The 24,944-nt window shown below is 36.7% G+C and overlaps 1 protein-coding gene across 1 annotated transcript in view; it reads right to left on the bottom strand.

Moving 5' to 3' along the window:
* CCDC39 (coiled-coil domain 39 molecular ruler complex subunit) overlaps positions 1–21,380 on the bottom strand; it is a 42,002-nt gene extending 20,622 nt beyond the window's left edge. The window contains exons 1-11 of the mRNA XM_070072467.1: positions 20,995–21,380; positions 19,594–19,713; positions 17,687–17,833; positions 16,130–16,288; positions 14,901–14,993; positions 14,675–14,803; positions 10,229–10,420; positions 6,506–6,609; positions 6,067–6,199; positions 4,332–4,526; positions 1,089–1,253 (exon numbers count right to left, since the gene is read on the bottom strand). Coding sequence (XP_069928568.1) covers positions 1,089–1,253; positions 4,332–4,526; positions 6,067–6,199; positions 6,506–6,609; positions 10,229–10,420; positions 14,675–14,803; positions 14,901–14,993; positions 16,130–16,288; positions 17,687–17,833; positions 19,594–19,713; positions 20,995–21,084 — 1,527 coding nt within the window. The 5' untranslated portion in view covers positions 21,085–21,380. The remainder of the gene's footprint in view (positions 1–1,088; positions 1,254–4,331; positions 4,527–6,066; positions 6,200–6,505; positions 6,610–10,228; positions 10,421–14,674; positions 14,804–14,900; positions 14,994–16,129; positions 16,289–17,686; positions 17,834–19,593; positions 19,714–20,994) is intronic.
* Positions 21,381–24,944: the final 3,564 nt, after the last annotated feature.

Below are 24,944 nucleotides of genomic sequence, written 5' to 3'. Positions count from 1 at the left end.
AATTCTATATATAACCACTAGAGGACGCTCATCACTAGACTTTCCAGCTGTCAAGTTCTCATCCCATTTATGTCCACACTTTCAATCCCTCATTCTTACATTCCAGTTAAACTTTAACTTAAATTTTATAATAATAATAAAAATTCCTAAAGATGAAGAATGGTCCCACATTATTAATAGAATTTAGTCTTTTGGAACACTGCAATTAAATAATATTTGAGTAACAATAAATGACCCATGAAAGAGCAACTTCTATTAGCATTTCAGTGATGGGGCAATCAAATTATTATGGCAGATACATAACAGGAAACTGGAATTCATCAATGTTCTAAATAATCTTAAAATGTAAATTTTAAGTCAAATGGACCAGAGATCAAATCTTAGCTTTCCATGTACTAGCTGTGTAACTTTGGATAAGTTATTTAATCTATAAGACAAATAATAATGTCTTCAAAAGACATTTATAAGGATTAAATGAAATAAAATATTAGAAGCATGTAATACAATATTTAGCTTATAGACAATGCTTGATTCAAAGGTAGCTTTACATTCTGACAGCATAGAAATATGAACCTTGGGGTTGGCATTGTAGCATAATGGGTTAAGCCACCACCTGTGATTCCAAGTATCCCATATGAGCACTGCTTCCAGTCCTGGCTGCTCTACTTCCAATCCAGCTACCTGCTAATGTCCTGGAAAAGGCTATGGAAGATTGCTCAAGTGCTTGGACCCCTGCCATCCATGTGGGAGATCTAGATTAAGTTCTGGCTTCTGCCTGGCCCAGCCCTGGCCATTGTAGCCATCTGGGGAGTGAACCAGCAGATAGAAGATTCTCTCCCTCTGCCCCACCCCGCCTCTCTCTCTCCCTCTCCCTCTGCCCTTTCTTCCCTCTCTGTATCTCTTTCAAATAAATAAAATCTTTAAAAAAAATAGCAACATTTTCCATACTTTTTTATGTATGTGGGTAGCTTGGCAATTGGCCTTTGTAGTAAGACTACTGTAAAGTCGTTTTAGGAATAATCTGATTTATAAGAGAATGACTAATAAGTGGGATATCTGAAAGATAAGAAGTTCTTGGGGTAAGTTACATGAAGTTTCTTGATCTGTGTTTCCAAAAGGCCAAATGTAGCTTTCTTCTCTTCCAGTGACTTCTTAAGCTCAATGATTTTTGCTTCAAGGGCTTGTTTTTCCTCCGAATTAATTTCTCCCTTTAGCCGTGACATTCTCCGTTCCACTTGTTGAATATAAAAATCCTGTTACAGTTTTTAAAAAGGAGTTAGTACAAAGAAATAATTAAAAGCACCTTTATAAACATTAAAAAAAAAAAAAAAACCATAGTGAATACTTTCTTGTAAGTGTGGCTTTGGGGGCCAGCGCTGTGGCTCACTTGGTTAATCCTCCGCCTGCAGCGCCAGCATCCCATATGGGCACCGGGTTCTAGTCCCAGTTGCTCCCCTTCCAGTCCAGCTCTCTGCTGTGGCCCAGGAAGGCAGTTGGGCCACTGCACCCACATGAGAGACCAGGAGGAAGTACCTGGCTCCTGGCTTTGGATCAGCGTAGCTCCGGCCGTAGCAGCAATTTGGGGGGTGAACCAATGGTAGGAAGACCTTTCTCTCTGTCTCTCTCTCACACTGTCTAACTCTATCTGTCAAATTAAAAAAAAAAAAAAAAAGTATGGCTTTGATGTCATCATTTAATATGATCACTTTAATCCTTCATTAATTGAAGACAAAATCCTTCTCACTCTAAGGGGAGCAACAACAACCTATCCTTCAATAATCAGAGTGCATAACAGTGCCACAGAAGAAATCTGACAAGATAACAAAATCAGGGAGTTTTAACCCTATTACCACAATGGAACCTCACACTAAATCCACTGGATTTATATGGACATGGCTTTTTGAGGGTACATGTATTTGAGGGGGATGCAAAAAAGACAGTCACAAATTATTAGCTATGAAATATTCAAGCATAATGAACTTCAAATGAATTTTGTAATTATACTTTAGCATTTGTAATTTTGACAAAACAATAGGGATAGGGCATTATGGCATTGCAGATTAAGCCACCGCTTGGCACACTGCCATCCCATATAGGAGTGCCTGGTTCGAGTGCTGACTACTCCATTCTTCTCATCCAGATTCCTGCTACTGCTCCTGGGATGGCAGTGGATAATGACCCAGGTGCTCGGGTAACTGCCACCAATGTGGGAGACCTACATGGAGTTCCTGACTCCTAGCTTCAGCCAGGTCTAGCCTTGACAACAGGCATTTGCAGATGTGAACCAACAGATGGAAGATTCTCTCCTCTCCTCTCTCTCTGTTTCTGTCTCTGTCTCATCCTCTCTCTCTGTTACTCTGCCTTTCAAATTAAAAAAATAAATCTTTTCTTTTTTTTTTTAAGGAAAAAAGAAAAAAGAGGGGCTGGGCTGGTGCTATGGTGTAGTGGGTTAAGCAGCTGCCTGTAGCACAAACATCCCCCATATGGGCCTGGTTCGAGTCCCAGCTGTTCCACTTCTGATCCAGCTCCCTGCTAATGAGCCCGAGAAGGCAGTAGAAGATGGCCCAAGTTCTTGGGCCCCTGTCACCCATGTGAGAGACCAGAAGAAGCTCCTGGCTCCTGGCTTCATCTTGGCCCAGCCCCAGCAGTTGTGGCCATTTCTGTGAATCAGCAGATGGAAGACCTCTCTGTCCCTTCCTCTCTGTAACTCTGCCTATCAAGTAAATAAAATAAATCCTGTCTTTTGCAACAAAATTGATGTACCATACTTAGTGAAATAAGCCAATCCCTAAAAGAAAAATATCATATGTTTTCCCTGATTTGTGTTAACTAAAATAAAGTACAAAAAAATGTAATGTGTGTGAGGAACACTGACGTTTTGAATTCGGCAATTGTTTATAGCCTTTGTCTCTACTGCTGAGAAACAGTGTTGTTTTCTGCTTATGATTTGTTGAATTCTTTACTTGGTGTAGAATTAATCTTATGAGTATAAAATAGACTGAAAGCAGATCATTGTAAAAATTCAAAGAACGGGTTTTGCACTGTGGTGCAGTGGGTTAACGCCCTGGCCTGAAGCGCCGGCATCCCATATGGACGCCAGTTCTAGTCCCAGCTGCTCCTCTTCCGATCCAGCTCTCTGCTATGGCCTGGGATAGCAGTAGAAGATGGCCCAAGTCCTTGGGCCCCTGCACCCTCATGGGAGACCTGGAAGAGGCTCCTGGCTCCTGGTTTCAGATCAGCACAGCCCCAGCTGTTGCGGCCACCTGGGGAGTGAACCAGCAGATGGAAGACCTCTCTCTCTGTCTCTAACTCTCTCTGTAACTCTGTCTTTCAAATAAATAAAATAAATCTTTAAAAAAAATTTCAAAGAAAGAATAAGGAAGGAAGGAGGGAGGGTGGCAGCATAGACAGGAGGGAGGGTGGGGGAAAGTATCACTATGCTCCTAAATCTGTACATATGACATACATGAAATTTGTTCACCTTAAAAACTAAGAAAATTAATAATTTTTAAAATAAAAAAGAGAAAACAAAGGATACATCAACTGAGGAAATTAGGATATGGAGATAAATGACTTTAAGAATTAATCTGAATATTGAAACCAGTGATGAGGCATAAAGGATAAAACCAACACCTGCGCTGGTTCATATCCCCACTGTTCCACTTCTGATTCAGGTGCCTGCTATTGTGCCCGGGAAAAGCAGTGGAACATGGCCCAGGTACTGTGCCCCTGCCACACATAGGAGATCTGGATTAAGCTCCTGGCTCCTGGCTTCAGCCTAGCCCAGTCTTGACCATTGTGGCCATCTGGAGAGTGAACCAGTGGATGAAAGACCTCTCTCTCTCTCTCTCTCTCTCTCTCCTCTTCTCTCCCTCTCTCTGTTACTCTTTCAAGTAAATAATTTTTAAAAAAATAATTGACCTGAATATATAAATAGAAGAGAATAAGGAAAAACCAAAAAATACTATTGCCCTGAGGGTAGAGATGTGGGTGCCTGTTTGCACAACTAAGGTTCAAACCTACAATTTCTCTAAGTCTCCTCTATCCTACACCTTCTTTTGTTTTACTCTGGGTCCAGTTGCCCTAGATTCCTTTAAATCATGGTTCTCCCTCAGTAGAGTTGTTCATCTTCTTGCCCATTTATCTCAGATGGGAAAAAATCGCAATTAAAGCTCCTCCCCCCTACTACTGATCTGATCTGAGAGTCCACTCTCTGCATCTATCCTTTGGGAAGAGTGCTTACAAACCTTTCTCCTAGGATATTGGAGTATATTGATCATCACAACTACAACAAATTAATAGGGAACATAGCCACAAAAGCACCACCTTACCTGACTGTACATAATTTCTTGCTGCTTCAACGTTTCAAAATCCAGTCTATGTAATTGATTATTTAGATGTTTCAGAGAGGAACGGGTTCCTTCAATTTCTGACATAACAGCTTTTTCTTTCATTTTCTCTGTCTGTAACTCCTGAACCTTCTTAAACAGCACATCTTTCACTATGTTCAATTGAACTTCCACTTCCTAATAATAAGAATGGCAGTGGTTAATGAAATTATGATATCTTGAAATGTTTTATTTAAGTGAACATTATAATTTGGAGCTCATAAATAAACTTGAGCCCTTGTTCTCAACATTGCAGCCCTTAAGAATATAAAGGACTCCCCCTCAATTTCAACAAATCTTCCAATATTTCTTGTCGTAACTTTTTTTCTGGCAACTTTATTATAATGCACCTTGACCAATCATCTTAATTCCAGCCCACATTGCTCTAGCCTCAGAACTTGGCCATTTCATTGGTTTCCTCAGAAAATAAAATCTGCTGTAGACATGCTTGTAAGTTCACAAAGTATTCTCAAGTCTAGTGGGCTTTGCGGAGAAATCACATCATCAACGACTTACCATCTTTTGAGTACTATCTCAAAAAAAAAAAAAGTTGTGAGATCCCTGCTGACAATCTTTTTCATTATGTATTTTAGATAATGTATTCAAAAAATTCAGAAGTTTATAATGTTCCCTGACATCAAAATGTCTAATTGAAATGAATTTCACAGTCCCATCTCCAGTGCTTCAGGAAAGGATGCTCTTGGGGGGAAAAATACCTATTTTTAAAATACTGCTGTACAATTGGGACTCAAATACCATTCAAGTTAAGATTGCTACATAATTCATTACTCAGCAATTACCCAGAAAACTGAGGAAGTGGGACTCCATCCAAGTATAAATGAAATCCTATTTCATACAAGTCTCAGAAAGTATCTAGGGACTTTGTCCCCCATCTTCAGCTATCCTTGTCCCCACCCCTAAAAAACGGTAAAAGCAAGAAGTGATGACCATGGTGCCCAGTCACACTTACCTGTAATCATTTTTAACTTTCTAAGGAGGAAATGGTAAAGCAGCCTTTTTAGTTCCCCAAAACTTGGCTTTAACATTGCTACCTATATGTCAAAAAGCTTGAGGTAGAAGGGGAAATGCCAGCTGAGTTAGGAAAGTGATAGCATTTCAGAGCCCATTTCCTCAAAAAACTGATGCCAGGTTATAAAGGGTTAAAGAGAAAATTGATGATGAAGAAATATGGATAGTGAATGTAGATCACCAGAGGAATCTGATCACAAATGAAAACATAAAATGATCATCAAATAGAAACGAGTTGTAAAACAAGGGCACTTTTCAAGGTACGTATACAATATACATTCAGATGTATGAATGATGGCAGGGTCGTGGGCACAGTAGGCATAGGGAAAGAATGGAATTCAGGGCACAGTGAAAGGGCTACCTTCAAAAGGAAACATCAAAGTTAAATGCTGAAAGTAGAGCAAGTAGAGAATTAGTAGCTTTGGAGAGGAGGTTGAGAATATGTTCTGAAGCAACTTATAAAAAGAGGTCTAAAACTAGAATAACAATGTAATCATACCAAAAAGACATAAAAAGAGGTCCAAAATTATAAATGCGCTCATACCAAAGAAAAGCCTCTTACAAGGCCTTTTAGTCCTCTGATCCTAAGTCTAATTAATTCACACTTGTTGAACTTGTTACAAATTTCTAAAAATTAAAAGCACTTTACCTTTGCACCTTTTTCCTCCTCCTTTAGCATATCTTCCATATTGGTAGCTTTCTCTTCTACAGACATGGTTTTCTCAGTAATCTGCTTTAATTTTTTTTGTATGATGTTATTATGATTTTTAATTTTCTGTAACCTGAATAGGATTTATGAGGAAAAGATAGAAAATACGCCTTCAAAGTTCTTAATGAAAATAAAGTATGGTTTATCCTAAGATTTCTTTATATAACTTGAAAGTTGCTTTTGCTATAAGCCTTTTGTTATCATTGTGCATTAATAGGTCATTAAAATACTGCTTCTGAGTCCTTGTGATAAAAAAAAACAAATATTTTTAGTTACAATTTTGCAAGAGATTATTCTTCACAAAAAGTGCTAAGTAGTTAATGATTTTCTAGAAGAAATTCTAAAAACCATCAACATTTTTAAGTATCTTTTTTCTTACCGTGTTGTTTCTTCATGAATATCCTTCTTTATTTTGGAAATGTTTTTCCTCAGAGCTTCTAAATCGCCAGAAGTTCTGTTCACCATGGCTTTCAAAGAATCCAGCTATTTATTATTTAACAGATAAAAAGTATATATTTACTCTATATCATATCATTTCATTTCTGGGAAGGTCTAGTCTTCCCACTTTAAGTTTCAATCTATATAACATCTATAAAGATAGTAACCATTTTTCTATAATCAGTATACATTAACAGATTTTCTTATTGACCTGCTATCAAACTTTAAATGGTTTTGTTTTATCATATTGGCAAACTATAATTATCTACATATATATTGAAAGAAAATGCAAAAACATCTGTTATCACTAGACCTATTCAGGGGAACACATCATAAGATTGAAGATAAATTAACATATATATATGAAGTGCTCATGAAAATCTTAAGTTTAACTGCATTTGGAAAAATCTCAAGACTATTGTATCATCCTCCTAACTAATGACACATATTTTGTCAGTCTAAAGTGTTAAACAGAAAATCTAAAACATGAATCTTGTCCATAATTTAGAACCTTTTCAAAAACTCTTAAAGATGCCATAAAAAAAAAACCTGTTAGAATGAGTAAATAAATTAGTAAAGTTTCAGAATACAAAATCAACTTTAAATACCAGTTCATTTCTATATAATAACAACAAACTTCTGAAAAAGAAATCAAGAAAACAATCCTATTTATAATAGTACTAAAAAAGAAAAAATATGAATAAATTTAGCCAAAAATTAAAGATCTGTACACTGGAAACCATAAAACAGTTATTAAAAAAAATTGTAGAGAACAAAACTAAATAAAAATATATCCTGTGTTCAAGGATTGGAAGAAATGATACTGTTAAATGGCTCATACTACACAAGGCTATCTATAGATGCAATAAAATCCATATCAAAATTTTAATATTATTCTTTACAAAAATAGAAAAAACAATCCTAAAATTCATTTGGAACCACAAAAGACTCCAAACAACTAAGGCAATCTTGATCGAGCAGCACAAAGCTGGAGCGATCACACTTCCTGATTCCAAACTATATTACTAAGCTAGAAAATCAAAATATAGAGCTGATAGAAAAATTGACACACAAACAAATGGAACAAAATAGAGAGTTAAGAAATAAATCCACATATATATATATATATATATATAGGCAACTAATTTTCAACAAAGTTTCCAAGAATATACAGTGAAGAAAAGATAGACTCTTTAATAAATGGTGATGGAAAAACAGGATATCCACATGCAAAATAATGAAACTGCAACTTTTTCTTTCACCATACAAAAAAATTAATGTAAAACAAATTAAAGATACGACACCATAAAACTCCTAGAAGAAAACATAACGGAAAAGACCCTTGATGCTAGTCTCCACAATGATGTTTTTGGATTTGTTGCAATTCAAAGCAAAGACAAGACAAGACAAGACAAGAAAAAGTAGAACTACATCGAATGAAAAATTTTAGGATAAATTATATGTAAACCTGATAAGGGATTAATCTCCAGAATACATAAGAAATTCATGTAATGCAATAACAAAAAAGAAAACACAATGTGTATACACACACACACACACACACACTAGAATATTATTAAGACTTTGAAAACAACAAAATCTTGCTATTTTCAATAACACAGATGAACTATGAGGGCACTATGTCAAGTGAAATAAGCCAAACACAGAAAAACAAGATTACTGCATGATCTCATATCTGCAATCCAGAAAACGTCAAACTCAGCAGAGTAGAATGATGGTTAACAGGGGCTGCATATTGGTCAAAGGGTACAAACCTTCATCTATAAGAGAAAAAGTTCTGGAGAGCTAATATACAGCTAATCTATAGGTTAACAGTAATATATACTTGAAATTATTATAGTTTAAATATGTTACATGAAGAAACTTCAGAGAGTCTGTAGAAAATGGAATTAAAATGTGAGTTTATTTTGGTGCAAAAACTTTTGAAATTCATGCATTTCTTCAAAATACACATTTTCCATTAACTTTTGGAAGATCCTTCTAGACTTGAAGTTTGCTAAGAGATTCGATCTTTTCGCATTCTCACCACAGAAAGAAAGTAGCTATGTGAGGTGATAGCTATATTAATTAGCTTGATTGTGCTAATCATTTCACATTGAATATATCTATTAAAACATCCCATGTTATAAATTATATATAGAGTTTTTCCTGTGCCAATAATACCACAGTAAAACTAAAAAAGAAACACATGTATTTTTTTTAAAAAAGGGACCTTGTTATAATGTAAATAAACTTTGTTATATTAAAGAATCTAGACACAAAAAGCTGCATATTGTAGGATTTCATTTATATGAAATGTCTCGAATAGGAAATTCCAAAGAGAAAGAAAGTATATTAGTAGCCATCGGAATTTGGGAGAAAGGGGAAATGGATAACCCAAGTCCTTGGACTCATGCACTCACATGGGAGACCCGGAAGAAGCTCCTGGCTCCTGGCTTTGGATCAGCTCAGCTCTGGCCATTGTGGCCATTTTGGGAGTGAACCAGTAGAAGGAAGACCTCTTTTTCTCTGTGTCTATCTCTATCTCTCTCTGTAACTCTGTCTTTGAAAAAATAAAATATCTAAAAAGAAAAAAAAGCTGAATTACATCATAAAGGGGGGGGGGGGATGGTATAGACAACAAAAAGAGAGACAGAGAGAGAGATATTCCATCTACTGGTTCACTACCCAGATGGCTGCAACAGCCAGGGCTGAGCTGGACCAAAGTCAGGAGCCAGGAGCTTCATTCAGGTGTTCCAAGTGGGCAGCAGGGGCACAAACACTTGTGTCATCTTCTGTTGCCTTTTCCAAGCCATTAGCAGGAGTTGGATTGGAATTCGAGCAGCTGGAACACAAACCAGCACCCATGTGGGATGCCTACCTTGCAGGCACTATGCACTATGCTACATTCCGGTCCCTATGCTGTGAATTTTAAAAACAAAAATAAGCTATCAGCAATGACATGCAATTTAGGCAAGAAATCCTCCCCACCCCGCCTTTTTTTAGGATTTCCTGTAACTATTCTTTTCCCACCTAAACAGTGGTAACTTCAGATACAATGGCCTCAAAGCAGAAAATTCAGTTTCCCTAATCCACTTATTCTCTGACTGGAAAAGTCTAGTTGATATGTATGCCTGCAAAAGAAGGAAAGATCTCACGGTGGCAGAAGTTTTGTTCTCCCTTGTTCCCTCCCAAGGTATTTCATCACCACAGGTCTTAAATATTATCCATTAAGAAAGAAACTAAATGTAAGCAGGTAGCTCCAAGTAGAATGTAAGCGTTAAAACCACAACTACACATGTAGTAATGGGAAAACTCCTCAAGTTATCACTAAATAATTAATCCCAATGTTTACCTACTCTTGTCATTATGATTTCCCACATAGACCATTAGCCAGCATTTAGTCTTGAGCCCCTTTCAGAACACCATACATGGCAGGCAGGTTGGGCACTGCACAACCCCAGAGGAGCTCTTCACACCACTTGTGATATGAATGACAACCCCGCCTTTCAGGGCTCCAACAGAGGATGCAGAAAGTTCCACAAAACAGAGCGACATAACAAAAAGAACTAAAAACACATTCCTTAACAGAAGAAAAGGCTGTATGCTTATTTTTCTAGGCATTTGTCGTGAACACACAAACCAGTCTTTCCAGTTGACATACCTCATCTTTCAGCTGAATTCTACTAGTTTCGTGATTCTGATAGTCCGTTCTGCATTTTAAAAGTTTACGATCAGCAGCAGAAATTCTCTTCTCATATTCTGTGTTATTCCCAACCTCATTTTCCAAAAACTTGATCTTTTCCTTAACCAAATTTTCTTTTTCTCTTGTTTCCTGCTTTATCCTTGCTAATTCCTGAGATTAAAAGAAATCTGTTTACTTAAATATATGCTTAATATGACAAAACTAAAAGGAATTTACTGCTTATTTTTCTATTATTACAGTCAATATTTATTTTACTGTTAACATTTTAAAAAGACTTTCTGTATGAATAAAACCAAAAATACTTATATTTTACATAACAATATCTATAAACTCAGATTGCTATTTTCTTTAATCAATCTAGAACTTTAAAGAGATGGGGGAAAAAATCAAGTTTTATACATGAAGGATAACACCTTTAAAAATGTAACAGTGCTAAATATTTTTCTCGCAGAAAGTTGGTTTTCAATGAAATTTTCCAAATTTCACAGAGCAGTTTTTTTCATCTGTTGAAAAGGACATTTTAATTATTGGTTTCAATAAGAATGTCTTCTCACAGTCCTTTTGCTGGACTTAGAGATACAACAATAAAATACCCAACGAATTACAACTAAAATGTAGTCAAAATACAATGGGAGCAAAGAAGTGATGAATCCTCTGTAAGAGGAATGAGTCATTAGAAGATACTGTCCAAGAGGCACCTTTTGAGTCAGGCCTACAAGGTGAATAAAGATACATAAATACGCTAATGTGTTAAGTCTAGGGTAGATGGCAGGTTTGGGAAGGGATAATATGGGAAGGGACTATATTAAGAAAGAGTAGGGTACACATGAAAGGATTGAGTCTCGAAAAAGGATTGGGGAATAAACTGTGAAGATGTTCAAATACCATGTTAAAGATAATCAACTTTTAAAGCAATGTGAAACGAAAATTTGAAAGCTGGGGGAAAAAGTTGAGATGTTTTTACAAGCAATGCTAGTAGCTAGGCTGAATGAATTAGAAGGAAAAATTACATTAAATGTATTTCTTTCTATTTTTTTTTCTAAATAGAAACATTTTTCCTAAATGGGATCCTACAAAACAATTGATTCCTGGAGACTGGGAGAGGGGATATATATTTTGAAATAAGTAAGTTTTAGAAATGCTGCATGTAATGTTATACATATCACCATACTAAATACATACATATCTGAAATGTAAAATATTTTAAGATATTTTGTTTATTCAATCCAATATTCTCGTATGTTCTCCATAAAAATTAACATAGTTTTAGTTTTAGTGTTCTATTTATTTACTGTGTTCATTCAACTGAGACATGTCAAAACTTCCTAAGTTTAAAATATTCTAAATGATCATTCTAAAGTTTCCTGCATTATACTGATTTTTCTATCACTTAGATGCTTTAAAAGCACTTTAACATTCATATTTCTTAATAGTGCTAGTCATAGTTTTCCATTTAGGTTACACTTGTAAATAATATATCAAAATCTGTATATTAGAATAAAAGTATGATAGAAACTATTTTTCCTTTTTTTTTTCTTTTTTTTTTTTTTTTTTTTTTTGGACAGGCAAAGTTAGACAGTGAGAGAGAGAGAGAGACAGAGAGAAAGGTCTTCCTTTTTCCATTGGTTCACCCCCTAAATGGCTGCCAAGGCCAGCACGCTGCGCCTATCCGAAGCCAGGAGCCAGGTGCTTCTCCTGGTCTCCCATGCGGGTGCAGGGCCCAAGCACTTGGGCCATCCTCCACTGCTCTCCTGGGCCACAGCAGAGAGCTGGCCTGGAAGAGGAGCAACCAGGACAGAATCCAGCACCCCAACAGGGACTAGAATCCAGGGTGCCAGCGCCACAGGAAGATTAGCCAAGTGAGCCGCGGCGCCAGCCTATTTTTCCTTTTCTAAATATCGCTTCTTTTAGGAGCTCAGCTTCAGGATTATATGGTCAGGCTCCTTCCAAGAAGTCACTGAGAAAGCAGGAATTGTTTTGGAGTATGAGGAGCAAAGGCATACAAATTCAATTGCAGGGGATCAAAATATGCCACTGCAAAATACTCTGGTTTGGCACACGGATCAGTTTGAGTTAAAGGCACTTGGATACCAGCAGGTGCAAGAAGGCTACTCTGACCTTCCTCTTCTTCCCCAAAAGCAGGAAGTAAAATTCCTAACTGAAAGAAAGACAGACATTCTTATCACCACAGAGAGTCAAGGCCAAGAGAAATCTGTATGCATGAATTTTGTTAGACCAACCCTTTCTTAAAGATTTATTTACTTATTTATTTATTCATTTATTTGAAAGACAAGAGTTACACAGGAGGAGGAGAAACAGAGGGAAAGAAAGAAAATCATCCTCTGGTTCACTCCCCAAATGGCCACAATGACCAGTGCTACATCAAGCAGAAAGCAGGAGCCGAGAACTCTTTCTGGATTTTCCAAGTGGGTGGCAAGGGCCCAATTACTTGGGATATCTTCTGCTGCTTTCCAGATATATTAGCAGGGAGCTGGGTAGGAAGTGAGCAGCCAGGGCTCACACCAGTGCTCTTTTGGGATGCTGGCATCGCAGGCTGCAGCTGAGCCTGCTGTACCACAATGCCCACCCCTAAACCAACCCTTACCTTCCTCATTCCTTCTCCTCAATCACCACTCTTTGTTCCACCTTAAATATAAGCACTTAGACCTTGCAACTTCTTTTGAGTTTTTGTTTTTCTTGTGAAAGCTCCCATGTACATGTAAATAAATTTGTATATTTGGATATTTTTCTCCTGCTAATCCTTCTGTCAGAAACCCTCAGAGTATAGAGAAGAACTTCACCTCCCCTGTTCTAGTAGTGTGAACCCCCTCTCACTGATCTATAAGAACCCATTTACTAACACCATAGGAATGGGGGCTGGAGAACTATTTGTTCTGTTTTGATTGTTCTCAGAAAGCAGTTGTTCAACATTGAGAAGCATCCCTCCACCCAACAGAACCACCTCTGACAGTCAGGGGATGTTAACCTTTAAATAAGGAGCCCTGTGAATGAGAAAAGGGAGCTACAAGTTGTGTATTCCACCAAGTCCACAAGCCTAGTCAATTTAGACATGGGGTTGTATGAGAACTCTGATCTTGAATCTATACTCTCTGGTCTGACGCATTTGAATTCCATAGCAGAAACAGGCAGAACTTGATGTTTGAAAGCAGTAAGAAATTAAGAAATAGAAATCACTACCAGCACTAAGAATTCAGAGGACCTCATAGTTAAGATTGATTCTCCTTGGGGCCCGAGTTGTGGTGTAGCAAGTTAAGCAGCAACCTGAGACACCTGCATTGCAATCTGAGCACCAGTCTGAGTCCTGGCTGTTCTGCTTGCAATCCAGCTCCCTGCTAATGCACCTGAGAAAGCACCAGATAACGGCCCAAGTACTTGGGCCCTGCCACCCACATGGGAAACCTGGATGCAGTTCCATGCTCCTAGCTTCAGCCTGACCCAGCCCTGGCTGCCTGGGGAGTGAGCCAGCAGATGGATGATCCTCTCTCTCTCTACCTTCCAAATAAATAAATCAATCCTTAAAAAAAAAAAAAAAAAAAAAAAAAAAAAAAGATCAACTCTCCCTTGTCCTTCCTGATAAGATGGCCCATTTTGTCGACAAAATGTTCATTACTTACAGAAATTTAAAATATGAGAATCACAAGAAATCACATACAGATATCAGAATTTCAAGCTCAGAGTGGCCTGAGCTACTTGACAAATGTCTTTCCATGGAGTAGACTCAAAAAGAAACTTAACACACCTCAACCAACTTTCTTTCCTCTTCAATTTCTTCTTTCTAACTCATCCTAATATTCTTTACTCACCATTATTTCTTTCCTAAATGGTTTCCAAAAACATGTTCCTAAATTACCTCTTGAGTAACAAGAGCTAATGTTAGCTCTGTAATATCAGCCCACTGTTCCCACCCCATCCTGAGCTTTTATGTCATTATCGGGGTCCCAGCTTTAAAAGTGAAATTTTACTGTAGTCCGGATTTCTTGTCTGACTCTTCCTCTTTGTGTCTGGTTATCTAAAAAGGTTCATTTCTCTACACCAGTAACTCACTGCCAGTTATGATATATGTTAAATCCAAGTCACCTTGGGTACCCATGTGTAACTCTGGGCATCAGTTTTACTGCAATAAACATTAGCTGTTGACTTTCTCTTGTTCCACAATTCAGAGACGGCAGAATCTAGTCTTTGAGGATTATTATACCATAAGCAAATATTTTCATAAAAATCACATTTCTAAATGTATATATAGTCTGCTTTAAGAAACATTTACCAAAATCATGCTACAAAAGTGACTTTCAAATAATAATATGACTTACACACTTGAAATGGGTTAAAATACAAAAGAAACAAATAGAGCTGAACATTACAAAGACCAAACAACTACTTTACCAAGGCACAGTTATCTATGTCTCCATCCCTCTTTTGCATCTGTTCTATTGTATTCTCCCACTGTTGGATGAGTTCTTGTCTTTCATTATGAATCTTATTAAAATCTTGGGCTGCTTTATCCAATTCTAACTGTCAAACAGAGGGCAAACAACATTTTCTGTGAATTTAAGTGCCTTTTCAAACATCATCTTAAAAATTAAGAAATAAAAATCCTTATTAAACCAACCTGTGCACTTAGAGTCTCCGTAAGCTCATTGTCAAGTACCTTTCTTCTCTGGTTACATTCCAAAGTTAATCTTTCTAATTGTAGAGTCAGTGCCTATGATATAATTACATGCAAAAATATTTATATTTACCACGCTATTAATTTAAAAGCTATTAACACATCTAATATTAACTATTTTTACATTTTTCATTTGATACCTAAACAACTATAAAACAATATATTTTTCATTATCTTTTAACTTCAAAGGGCTAATCTAATATACTTGCATATAACTTAGTGACATGCTATTACTTCCAAAATGACTTTTATTACTTTTTACAGCAACTCAGAAAAAAGATTAAATTATTACTTAAAATTACTTCAATGCTTCTAGAGTTACATTCACTAGAAAATACCATTTTTATAATTATAACTCTGTAGTATTACTTTTATTTTTTTTTAATTTTTTTTTTTTTTTTGACAGGCAGAGTGGACAGTGAGAGAGAGAGAGACAGAGAGAAAGGTATTCCTTTGCCATTGGTTCACCCTCCAATGGTTGCCGCGGCCGGCATGCTGCAGCCGGTGCACTGCGCCGATCCGATGGCAGGAGCCAGGTACTTATCCTGGTCTCCCATGGGGTGCAGGGCCCAAGTACTTGGGCCATCCTCCACTGCACTCCTTGGCCACAGCAGAGAGCTGGCCTGGAAGAGGGGCAACCGGGACAGAATCCGGCGTCCCGACCGGGACTAGAAACCGGTGTGCCGGCGCCACAAGGTGGAGGATTAGCCTACTGAGCCGCGATGCCGGCTTGCAGTATTTCTTGTAATTTTTAAGTGATGATTATAAAATAGCAATCAATAATACTATTCTCAAATCAGTAAAAACTACATATAACATTCAAACTATATAGACAAAATAACTAACATAGCAAATAAGTAATTTTAATATTAAACTTTCCCTCCTGAAATGCTTTCAAAAATCCTTCTAAATCAGGAGGTTCTTAACAAGAGATGCATGGATCACTAAAAAGGCTTTGGAGGATCTGTAAAACTGTTAGCAAAATGTTGTGGGTATCTGAGTATATTTTCCTAAAAAGAAGATACTTGGCTTTATTAGATTTTCAAAGGAGTCCCAGATCCCAAAAGTTTAAGAATTACTGCTTTAAAAAACCACTAATTATATTTTTAGATAAAATTGTTGATATACCGCAGATTCACAGAGACTTTAACAAATAACTTATAATTTCTCACCCTAATTTTATTATCATCTTGTTTTGCATATTTCTGAAGAGTGAGAGCATCACTATCTTTATGAGCTGACTCTTCTAACCAGGCCTCCAAAGCTTGCTGGTCCCAGTTCATCTGACATTTCAAACCATCCAATTTTTGAGTCGCTTTAAATATGCCATTCTAATTTCCAAAGAATGAGAGAGAAAGAAAGATTACAAAACATTACTTACTATATAAAGAAAATAAAACACATTACACACTACAAAACATTAAGAAGTTCTATTCCTGTCTTCCATATGTTTATAATATATTTTACTGCACAACTATTACAATTGAATTTATAAAAGAAAAGAGAGATGATTGTACTAGTTGAGAATAGTAGTTGAGCCAAAGGCCACTTAAAAAGGCTGGAGGCTTACGTTAGCTCCCTCCTAGCAACCCCAGTCATTGTACCAAAGCCATCGCATATCACTAGACAGTGTTAGTTAAAAAATCGTGCTTGACAAGATCCCTTCAGAAGCATTTCGAAATGAACTAAAAATCGTAAAGGAGAGAAAACTATTTCTTTAGTTATTTAACAAATCCAGATTTATAAAAGAAAACAGAACAATGTATAAATAAAAGAAAATAACATTACATTTATAAATATTATAAAACTACAATAAATGTTTATGTAACTGAACATATGTATGTATATTTCCACTTATATGTATGTGTGCGTGTGTGCGTGTGTGCGTGTGTATGTATAAAGACAAGAATCAGAACGCAGAAAGAGCTCTCAAATCAAGTATCTGAAACTAAAGAAAACTGAGGACCAGCATTCTAGCACAGCAGATTAAGCTGCCACCTGTAATCACAGCATCCCATAGGTGCCAGTTTGAATCCTGACTACTCCACTACTGAACAGCTCCCTGATAATGTGCCTGGGCAAACAGCAGATCATGATTCAAAAGACTGGGCCACTGCCACACATATTTGGGAGACCCAGATGGAGTTCCAGGCTTCTGGCTTTGGCCTGACTGAGCTCTGGGCCTGCCATTGCAGTCATTTGCGGAGTGAACCAGCAGATAGAAGCAAGCTCGCTCGCTCTCTCTCTCCCTATCTCTCTAACTTTGCCTTTCAAATAAATAAATCTTTTAAAAAACTAAAGAAAAGAGAAAAATAGGTTAAAGCAGTTTAATATTAGAGTCACAAAGCTGACAAATTAACATGAAAGGGAAATTTTCAAATGAAATTCAAAAATAAAAGTGATTTGTAAACTGTGGCTGTAACATAGGTAGCACTTACAAATTATCCTAGTATTTTGTAACAGGTGTCCAACATGGATACTTTGCACTTATTAAGTCTCAGTAAGTAACTGCTGAATAAATATGGGGCAGGGATGTGGAGGAATGCAATATTCTCATTGTTCTGTTAAAATCACAACTCCATGTGCCTTTCATTGTTCAAAAAACACAATGTAGGTAAAAGCCAGGAAATTAATGAATGCCTTTCCTATACTGAAAAAAAATCAATGCTTGTTTGGTAACGGACAATAAAGAAGAAGAACAAAATCTGAAATCACATTGCAACACATACTTCCTTATCATTCTTCTTTTCCTGTATTGAAGCCATCTCATTTTCCAGTCGTTGGATTTCATCCTTCACTCGTTCCAATTCTCTTTGAGCAATGGCTTTAAAATGTTCTTCACTTTCAATCTCATGCTCCCTTGCTTTGTAAAGAGACTACAGAAGAACATACAAAACAGAAAGACTTATAAATTTTTAATATTATAAAACATTTATAATAATACATTAGATAAAAAATACAAAGTTCCCACAAAACACTTAGATTAAGTTCTATTACTTGCACCACTCTGACATCTATAGCAAATTAGACTGTGATTACATGGTAATTGATGTTGCCCCCTAGCTTTAAGAAAGTTAGTCAATGGACTGTGAGTCAGCAGTTTTCAGATATTATGTTTCTCTATGAAAATGAAAGAAAACTGAAGTTTTTATGGTGAGCCTTACAAGATATAACTCATTGGTTATCTACAAGTAAGAAATATCGATGAAAAAAATTATTTGAAAATGAGATGTTTCTATGACTGAATCACACATTCTCATAAAGAGACAATTTTAAAATAATTAAAATATTTTAGTATATAACATGCCTTAAGTTTCATTTAATAAAAGGGTATCTGTTGATGATTGATCTTGTAGTGCTTCAAAGTTAATACTCTCAGTATTAATTTTACAGAATTAAAGCTGATAATGTGGTAAGAGATTTATTGCCTTTTGTCTATATTAAACTATTGAAGTTTGATAGTAATCAGACATACCTACAAAGAGACAAATACTCTCTCAAACCACAACTGAGGAGTTTAATACCTTGAGGGAAAATGCTGTTCAGATTTACAACTACTCATTCACATCAGGATTCAGAAATCCTGAATATTGTTTTTTAATGTTCATTAAATTTATAAGTTTCTAGCGACATGTATAATCCATGAAATAGTTACTTATCAATATTACAAACTATTTCTGAAAGGTTTTGTTCATTCTTAAGATTTACATACTTTTTCTCAGAAATGTAGATTTTTAAAAAAAAAAAAAACATAGTTTGAGACAGAAGCTAGTAAACTTGTCAGGGCTGATTTGCTAAGCTGTTTGGTTTGTTAGGCACCCTCAGGGAATGACTTCCTATCCTTGAAAAAATTGTTCATAAAACAGAGCTTCTTAATCACTTCAACTTAATTTTATTGTAATTGTGCTAATATTTTAAAATGCAACACACCTTCTCAGATGATTTTTATTATTTTATTTTTAATTTTACTTAAGGTAAACAAATTTCATGTATTTCATAAATACAGAATATAGTGTCTCCTAAACACAAGGAGAGTTCAAAAGTTTGAAGAAAAATTGACTTTATAGTAGATAAGTTTAGTTTGTTGCAAAAAAATTTTGAGATCCATGCATAATTTTTTCATAATAGCCATTTTCCATGAACTTTTGAAGGACCCTCACTTTAGTTTTTGTCATTACAAATTTCAATCCTTGAAGTATGCTAAAATACTATGATGTCCAAGGGGTTCCTGAAGTATACAGACTATTAGTCTCCACTCAAAATGGCACTATTGGGTTGTGTTGAAAATTTAAAGACACAGAAACAAAATATATTAGCTGTGTTTCTGTTATTAGCCATTATTTTTCACTGCCATCACTATATCCTTCTCATATAAACTGCTGCCTAATATTGTATTAGATTGTTTTTAAATGATGATTTGTTTCATGTGAACTAGTTTTGTTTATAATTAGTAGCAGTGGTTAGTTTCTCAAACTCTTTCCTATCTATTTTCAGGTTCAAGGTTATGCTCACAATAATTTAATCACACTAACATTTCTCATTGTAGCTATAAAACAAAATCACAGATAGAAATTCACTTTGAAATATGCCATAACTACACATGACATAGTCAACATATATTTCAATATTACTGTACCTGTGTAAATGAGAACTCCTGCTTAACATTTTTGAAGTGAGAAAACATAGCATTAATTCGATCTTCATAGTCACGTAGCTGATCTTGCAAGTTTGATCTTTCATTCTGAAGCTTTGACAACTGTAAATAATAAATGATTGTCACTTCTGTGGCCACGAGTGGACACTTCTGGGAGAGAATATCTCATATTTTTATTTTATACTCTTGTATTCTAGTTGAGTTACTTATAAGAGTTGTTTTTTTAATGTCAGAGTTTATCCAGGAGAAGCAATTAGTCTTCATTTTTCTTCTTTTTACTACTCTGTTCAAAGTAGCTAATATTCATATAATAATGTACATAAAATCCTATGAGACAAACATCGTGGAAACAATACCAAAAACTAACATTTGAATGAACTTTAGCCTACATATGTCTTTACAGCCTTAAAACAACCCAGGGAGGTAATCATTTTACTTATCACATTTTATAGAAGAAACAGGATTAGGGCTAGTAAGTAGGAATTGAACCCAGCGTTAGATACTTAATATTATTGCCACCCCTCAGTCCTCAGGGCTGGTTCTCTTTTATTAGTAATGTTGCCTGTCTTTGGGAAAAGAAAAATGCAGCCTCCTAAATTACACCTGAATAAATAGGTCAAAATATTTGGAAAAGCATTTCCAATTCTTTTTAAAAGATAGGGCCAGGGGATTTTCATTTAGAAAACTTAACGTTCTATTTTTAAAGTTGCTTAAGAAACCTCTACTCTTGGACCTTTCTTTACACAACACATCACCAAAGGATGTAACTTTAAACTGGCTGCTAAATGGTTTTAAAAGTTTGCTGCGTAGTTGGACTTTTTTTTTTAAACAACTGTTTTGAATTGTAGTAGGTCTATGTGTGCTCTTACAACGTAAAATACCTTGTCATTCTGTGAGGATAGAACCTTTCACATTCTTGAAAACATCTAATGTCACTTTTAGCTTCACTCCTCATAGGCAGAAACTCACAAAGAAGTACCAAGCAGAACGTGTTTCGTTAATAGGCAATGCCAATAACTGTTGCCATGCAAAGCCCAGGCAATTTCTGGGAAGGAAAACAATACACAAGAGCCAGTCTTTCTCCTCCTGCCCAGGAGGCGAGAATGGAGGAAACAGAGTGTGCGCGGGAAGACAATCACCATTCGGGCTTTGTAAACCTGAACACCAATTACTGTTCCACTAAAAATGCTTCAATGCTTAACAATTACCGAAAAGGGCAGGCCGGGTGAGAGAGGAAGGAAACGGTACCGGGGGCGCATTAGACAGGGAAGGGTCCCGATGAGGAAAGAAAAGGAGGGAAATAAAAGGACTGAGGTAACGCTGCCAACCAGAAAACGTCCCCCAACAAACTCTCCCGCGTTCGCGCCTACTTCTGAGCCTCACCTCATCTTCCAGTAGCTTGTTCTCCTCGTTCGCCACCGGGATGGCGAACCCGTCCTCCCAAGGCAGCTCCGCCAGGAACTCACTGCTCATGGCAGACGCATAGGAAACGCTCGACGGGGTGCAGAAGAAATATTGGCCTTGCCCTGCACCGACGGAACCGCACTTGATACCCCCGCGCCAGCCGCACAGCTCCGCTGCTGGGACCACCACAGCCCTTAGCAACCGTCCCGCGTCCTTAGTTACCAAACAGGAAGCGCTCAGGCGGGGAGGCGAGACTTCCGGTCGGGAACTCTACCTCAGGTTCCAAGAAACTTTCTCTTTTTGGTTCTCGGGAGCGGCCAGGAGGTGGCAAAGTTCTCTGTCAAAAGGCCACCCCTCCTCCCAGCGTTCCCTGTGGGTGTAAAATCCGGCCGAAGGGTTCCCACAGCTTGCTTTGGAGGCACCCGCGCCACACAGCAGTCCTGTGTCCTGGTGACGATGAGAGCTAATGAAGCCAGGTTTTCTTTATCAGCAGTATTTGCTGGGATTCCAGTCACTACTGGAATTCAAAGTAGGCAGATGCGGACGTGGTTAGAAACAATTCACTCCCTACAATCCTTGTTGGGTGTTCTGATCTTGGTCTGTTTAATTCTACTAGTCTCAGTGCTCTTTTGACCCCAAAGGATGGACTGCGGATTGGTGACCTGCACGCCGCTTTGTGCCTTGGTTGGTCTTCACGTTTTCACTTGTTAACATTTAGAACTATGGAATTTCTTAAAAATCTGTATTTTCCCCTCTCGAAAAAAGTTAGCCAGCTAAGAAGGTTGCTTTGGTGAACCATATCCCACGGCCTATCGGATGCCTGCAATCAAATGCCCCCTCGCTTTCAAAGCCAGCGATCAGCTAATTTCTCCACTCACGTTAAGACCTGGATGGAGTCCCAGGCTCTGGGCTTCAGCCGGACCCAGCCCTGAACTTTGCGGCCGTCTGGAGAGTGAGCCGGCAGATAGAAGATCTCTTTCTCTGTCTCTCTCTGTGTGTATGTCTGCCTTTCAAATAAATCAATCTTTAAAAAAAAGACAAAGGCCCCAATATCAAAAGGCTATTTATTAAACCTTATTTACTTATTTACTTTTATTTTCTGCTAGAGAGGCACCCCCTTTAGACTGACAAGCATTTCACCAATTAACTATTTTGAACTATCTGCTGGGGCATTTAAGTGTCTGTTGTATACCATCTCAGAACCGGAAAGAAAAAAATATCTTATCTTTGCATTTTCTAGATAAGAAATCTGAGGCTCTCTGAGGTGAAGTGATGGAGAGTATATGTATGTTTATAAATTTAACATATCCAAAACGTAACAATTGGTAACTTTTTTGCCATATTGAATTTTATTTTACCAAGACTCACTAAAGTTTTATTATAAAAATTTCTAATGTATATAAGAATAGCGATCTCAATTTAACTTGATATTTTTGCCATATTGACTTCATCTGTATGTTTTGCTGAAGTACTTTAAATCACAGAAATCATGACATTGCATCCCTAAAATATTCCAGCAAGCAATGCTAGAATGGTTAATATATTCTAACATAAGAACAGTATCCTTATCACACCTAACAAAATAATAATTCTTCAATATCATCTAATAACCATTTTGTGTTCGTATTTCTTCAATTGTCCTGAAAGTGTCTTTTTCTGGTTGACATGTTAGTATACTTTTGAAACTCTCCAATGGTAGCTTTGTGTCATTGTACCTATATTGTTTTCCATAAATTTAGAAGTGGATTTAGAAGTAGTGTCTTCAAAGACTAGAATTGGCAAGGCACTTTAATCTCTATTTCTACAATGCTTGAATCCCTGTGGAGCTAGGGAGGAAGACATGTTGGAAAAGAAATTTTGTCCTTTATGGAATAATGGGATTTTTTAGCTAAAATACCTTACAGAAGATAATCACTTTTGTATAACAGTTTTGTATTTCCTACTGATGAAAATGTTAATATCTAGCTTATGTTCAGATGACACAGAGTTCCTCATACTTGAGAACTGTGGCAATGCTACTTTTTAAAATTATTAGTGGGGCAGGCATTTGGCACAGCAGTTAAGACACTGCTGGCAATGCCTGCATACCATATCAGAGTGTTTGGTTAGAGTCCAGTCTGTTTCCTGTTCTCTTCTCTGCTAATGCACACACTGGGAGGCATATGGTAATGACCAAATACTGGGGTCTCTGCCACACACGGGAGACTCAAAATGAGTTCCTGGCTCTTGGCTGCTGCCTGGCACAGCAGGCATTTTGGGAGTGAGTTAGAAGAGGAAAGATCTTCCTCTTTATATATATCTTGCTGTCTGTCTCTCTCTATCCCTTCCAAATAAAATGAAAATTAATTAATTAGTTTTTAAAATAAATTCATTGGTGTTATTACTGCCTGTGTGTCTTAAGCATTTGCTTACTTATTTCTCATCACAGTTCCTAAAGTGAGTACTGAGGCAGCTGCCTTGGCCTGTGCCAGCTGGTTGAAATGGGCTTCTCCATGGCAGCTGCAGCTACCAAATGCTTAACTGCAGCTGTCTTCAGTAGGTCCTCCCCTCCCACCACAGGCATAAGTCCAGCAGCTGCAGCCCTGCAGGGAGTCCTATAGCTTGTGTCTCAAGGATTCTATTTCCTGAATTTAAGGATGACAATTATACAATATTTAATTCTCAACAAAATATCCACACATCTTCCAAATTCTACAGTTCTGCCTGAAAATAATATCTCTGCTTCACCTCATCACCACAGCATCCTATATTACTCTCTTTAAAATTCTACAAGTTCTAGATCACAACCCTGTTTTTCATTCAGACCTAAATTTGAGAACAAGCCAGTTTTACAAGCTTTGTTGCTCAACATGAAATACTCAAGCCCAAAATGCTAAATTAGATGTTATCATTTTACTGTCTTATTCCCCAGTCATTAACCTCACCCAGGCTAAACCACAAAGATTTTTTTCCTTTGCAAAAATGTTATCTTTGTTTTTTAAAAATAGAAAAATGCATATACAAATCAAGCAAAAGATATTATTTACCTGTATGCCAGTTCTATTCCCAAGAGATTACCACTGTTTGGTGTTTACCCGTATTTTTTAAATGAAGATATAAAAATATACATATAAGAGTTTTTATCCTACAGAAATAAACTATTAGAATTATTCTTCAGAAAATTCATTTATTTCTCTTAACAATAGTGTCCGTATTTCCAAGTCAGTTCATTTAGATCTACATTGGTCTTTTAATGGAAGCTTAAAATTCAGTATTATCAATCAATTATAACTTTTTAAACAATACTACAATGAATAATACTGCATTTCATCAATGCTAGGGTATACTTATTTTCACATTTTAATATTTCTGAAATTGGGATGTACTTTTAAATCAATTGTATCTTAAATTCAGTGAAATAAGGTATAATCTCACATACCTAATATTCTTAGAGGTAAAATTAATGGAAAACAGGTATAGAGAACTTCAAAAACTCATGGAAGAGTGGAGTTAAAAGATAAATTTTTATAAGCTCTTTCATAATACATGTTTTCTATGAACTCTTGGAAAACCCCTCATGTAAGCCATTTTATTTTGATAAGTAACACTAATGTACCCTCCAAAAAGACTTTACATACTCACCAACAACATGAGAGTGTCCTTGAGCGCCCTGGATATTATGAGGTATTAAACACTGCACAATCTAAAGAGCAAAATGCAGTGTCTCATTGTTAATTGACATTTCCATAATGACAAAACAGAGCATCACATTTCTTCTAAGAATTTCTTTATTTTGTCCTTAACCCATTCCTCCCTATTCAGTTGTCTTGCTGAACCATAGTAGGGCTTTCTATTGTACAGTGTTTGTGTATAAATGCTATTTTTCTACCAGTATGTTTTGGAGTCTTATTTTAACTTTGTTTTTAGTATATTTTGCTGCATATACCTCA

The sequence above is a fragment of the Oryctolagus cuniculus genome, chromosome 4 (assembly GCF_964237555.1).
Source record: "Oryctolagus cuniculus chromosome 4, mOryCun1.1, whole genome shotgun sequence".
Classification (NCBI taxonomy): Eukaryota; Metazoa; Chordata; class Mammalia; order Lagomorpha; family Leporidae; genus Oryctolagus; species Oryctolagus cuniculus.
Note: the sequence above shows the minus strand (reverse complement) of the source record. Positions and strands in the feature narration are given on the sequence as shown.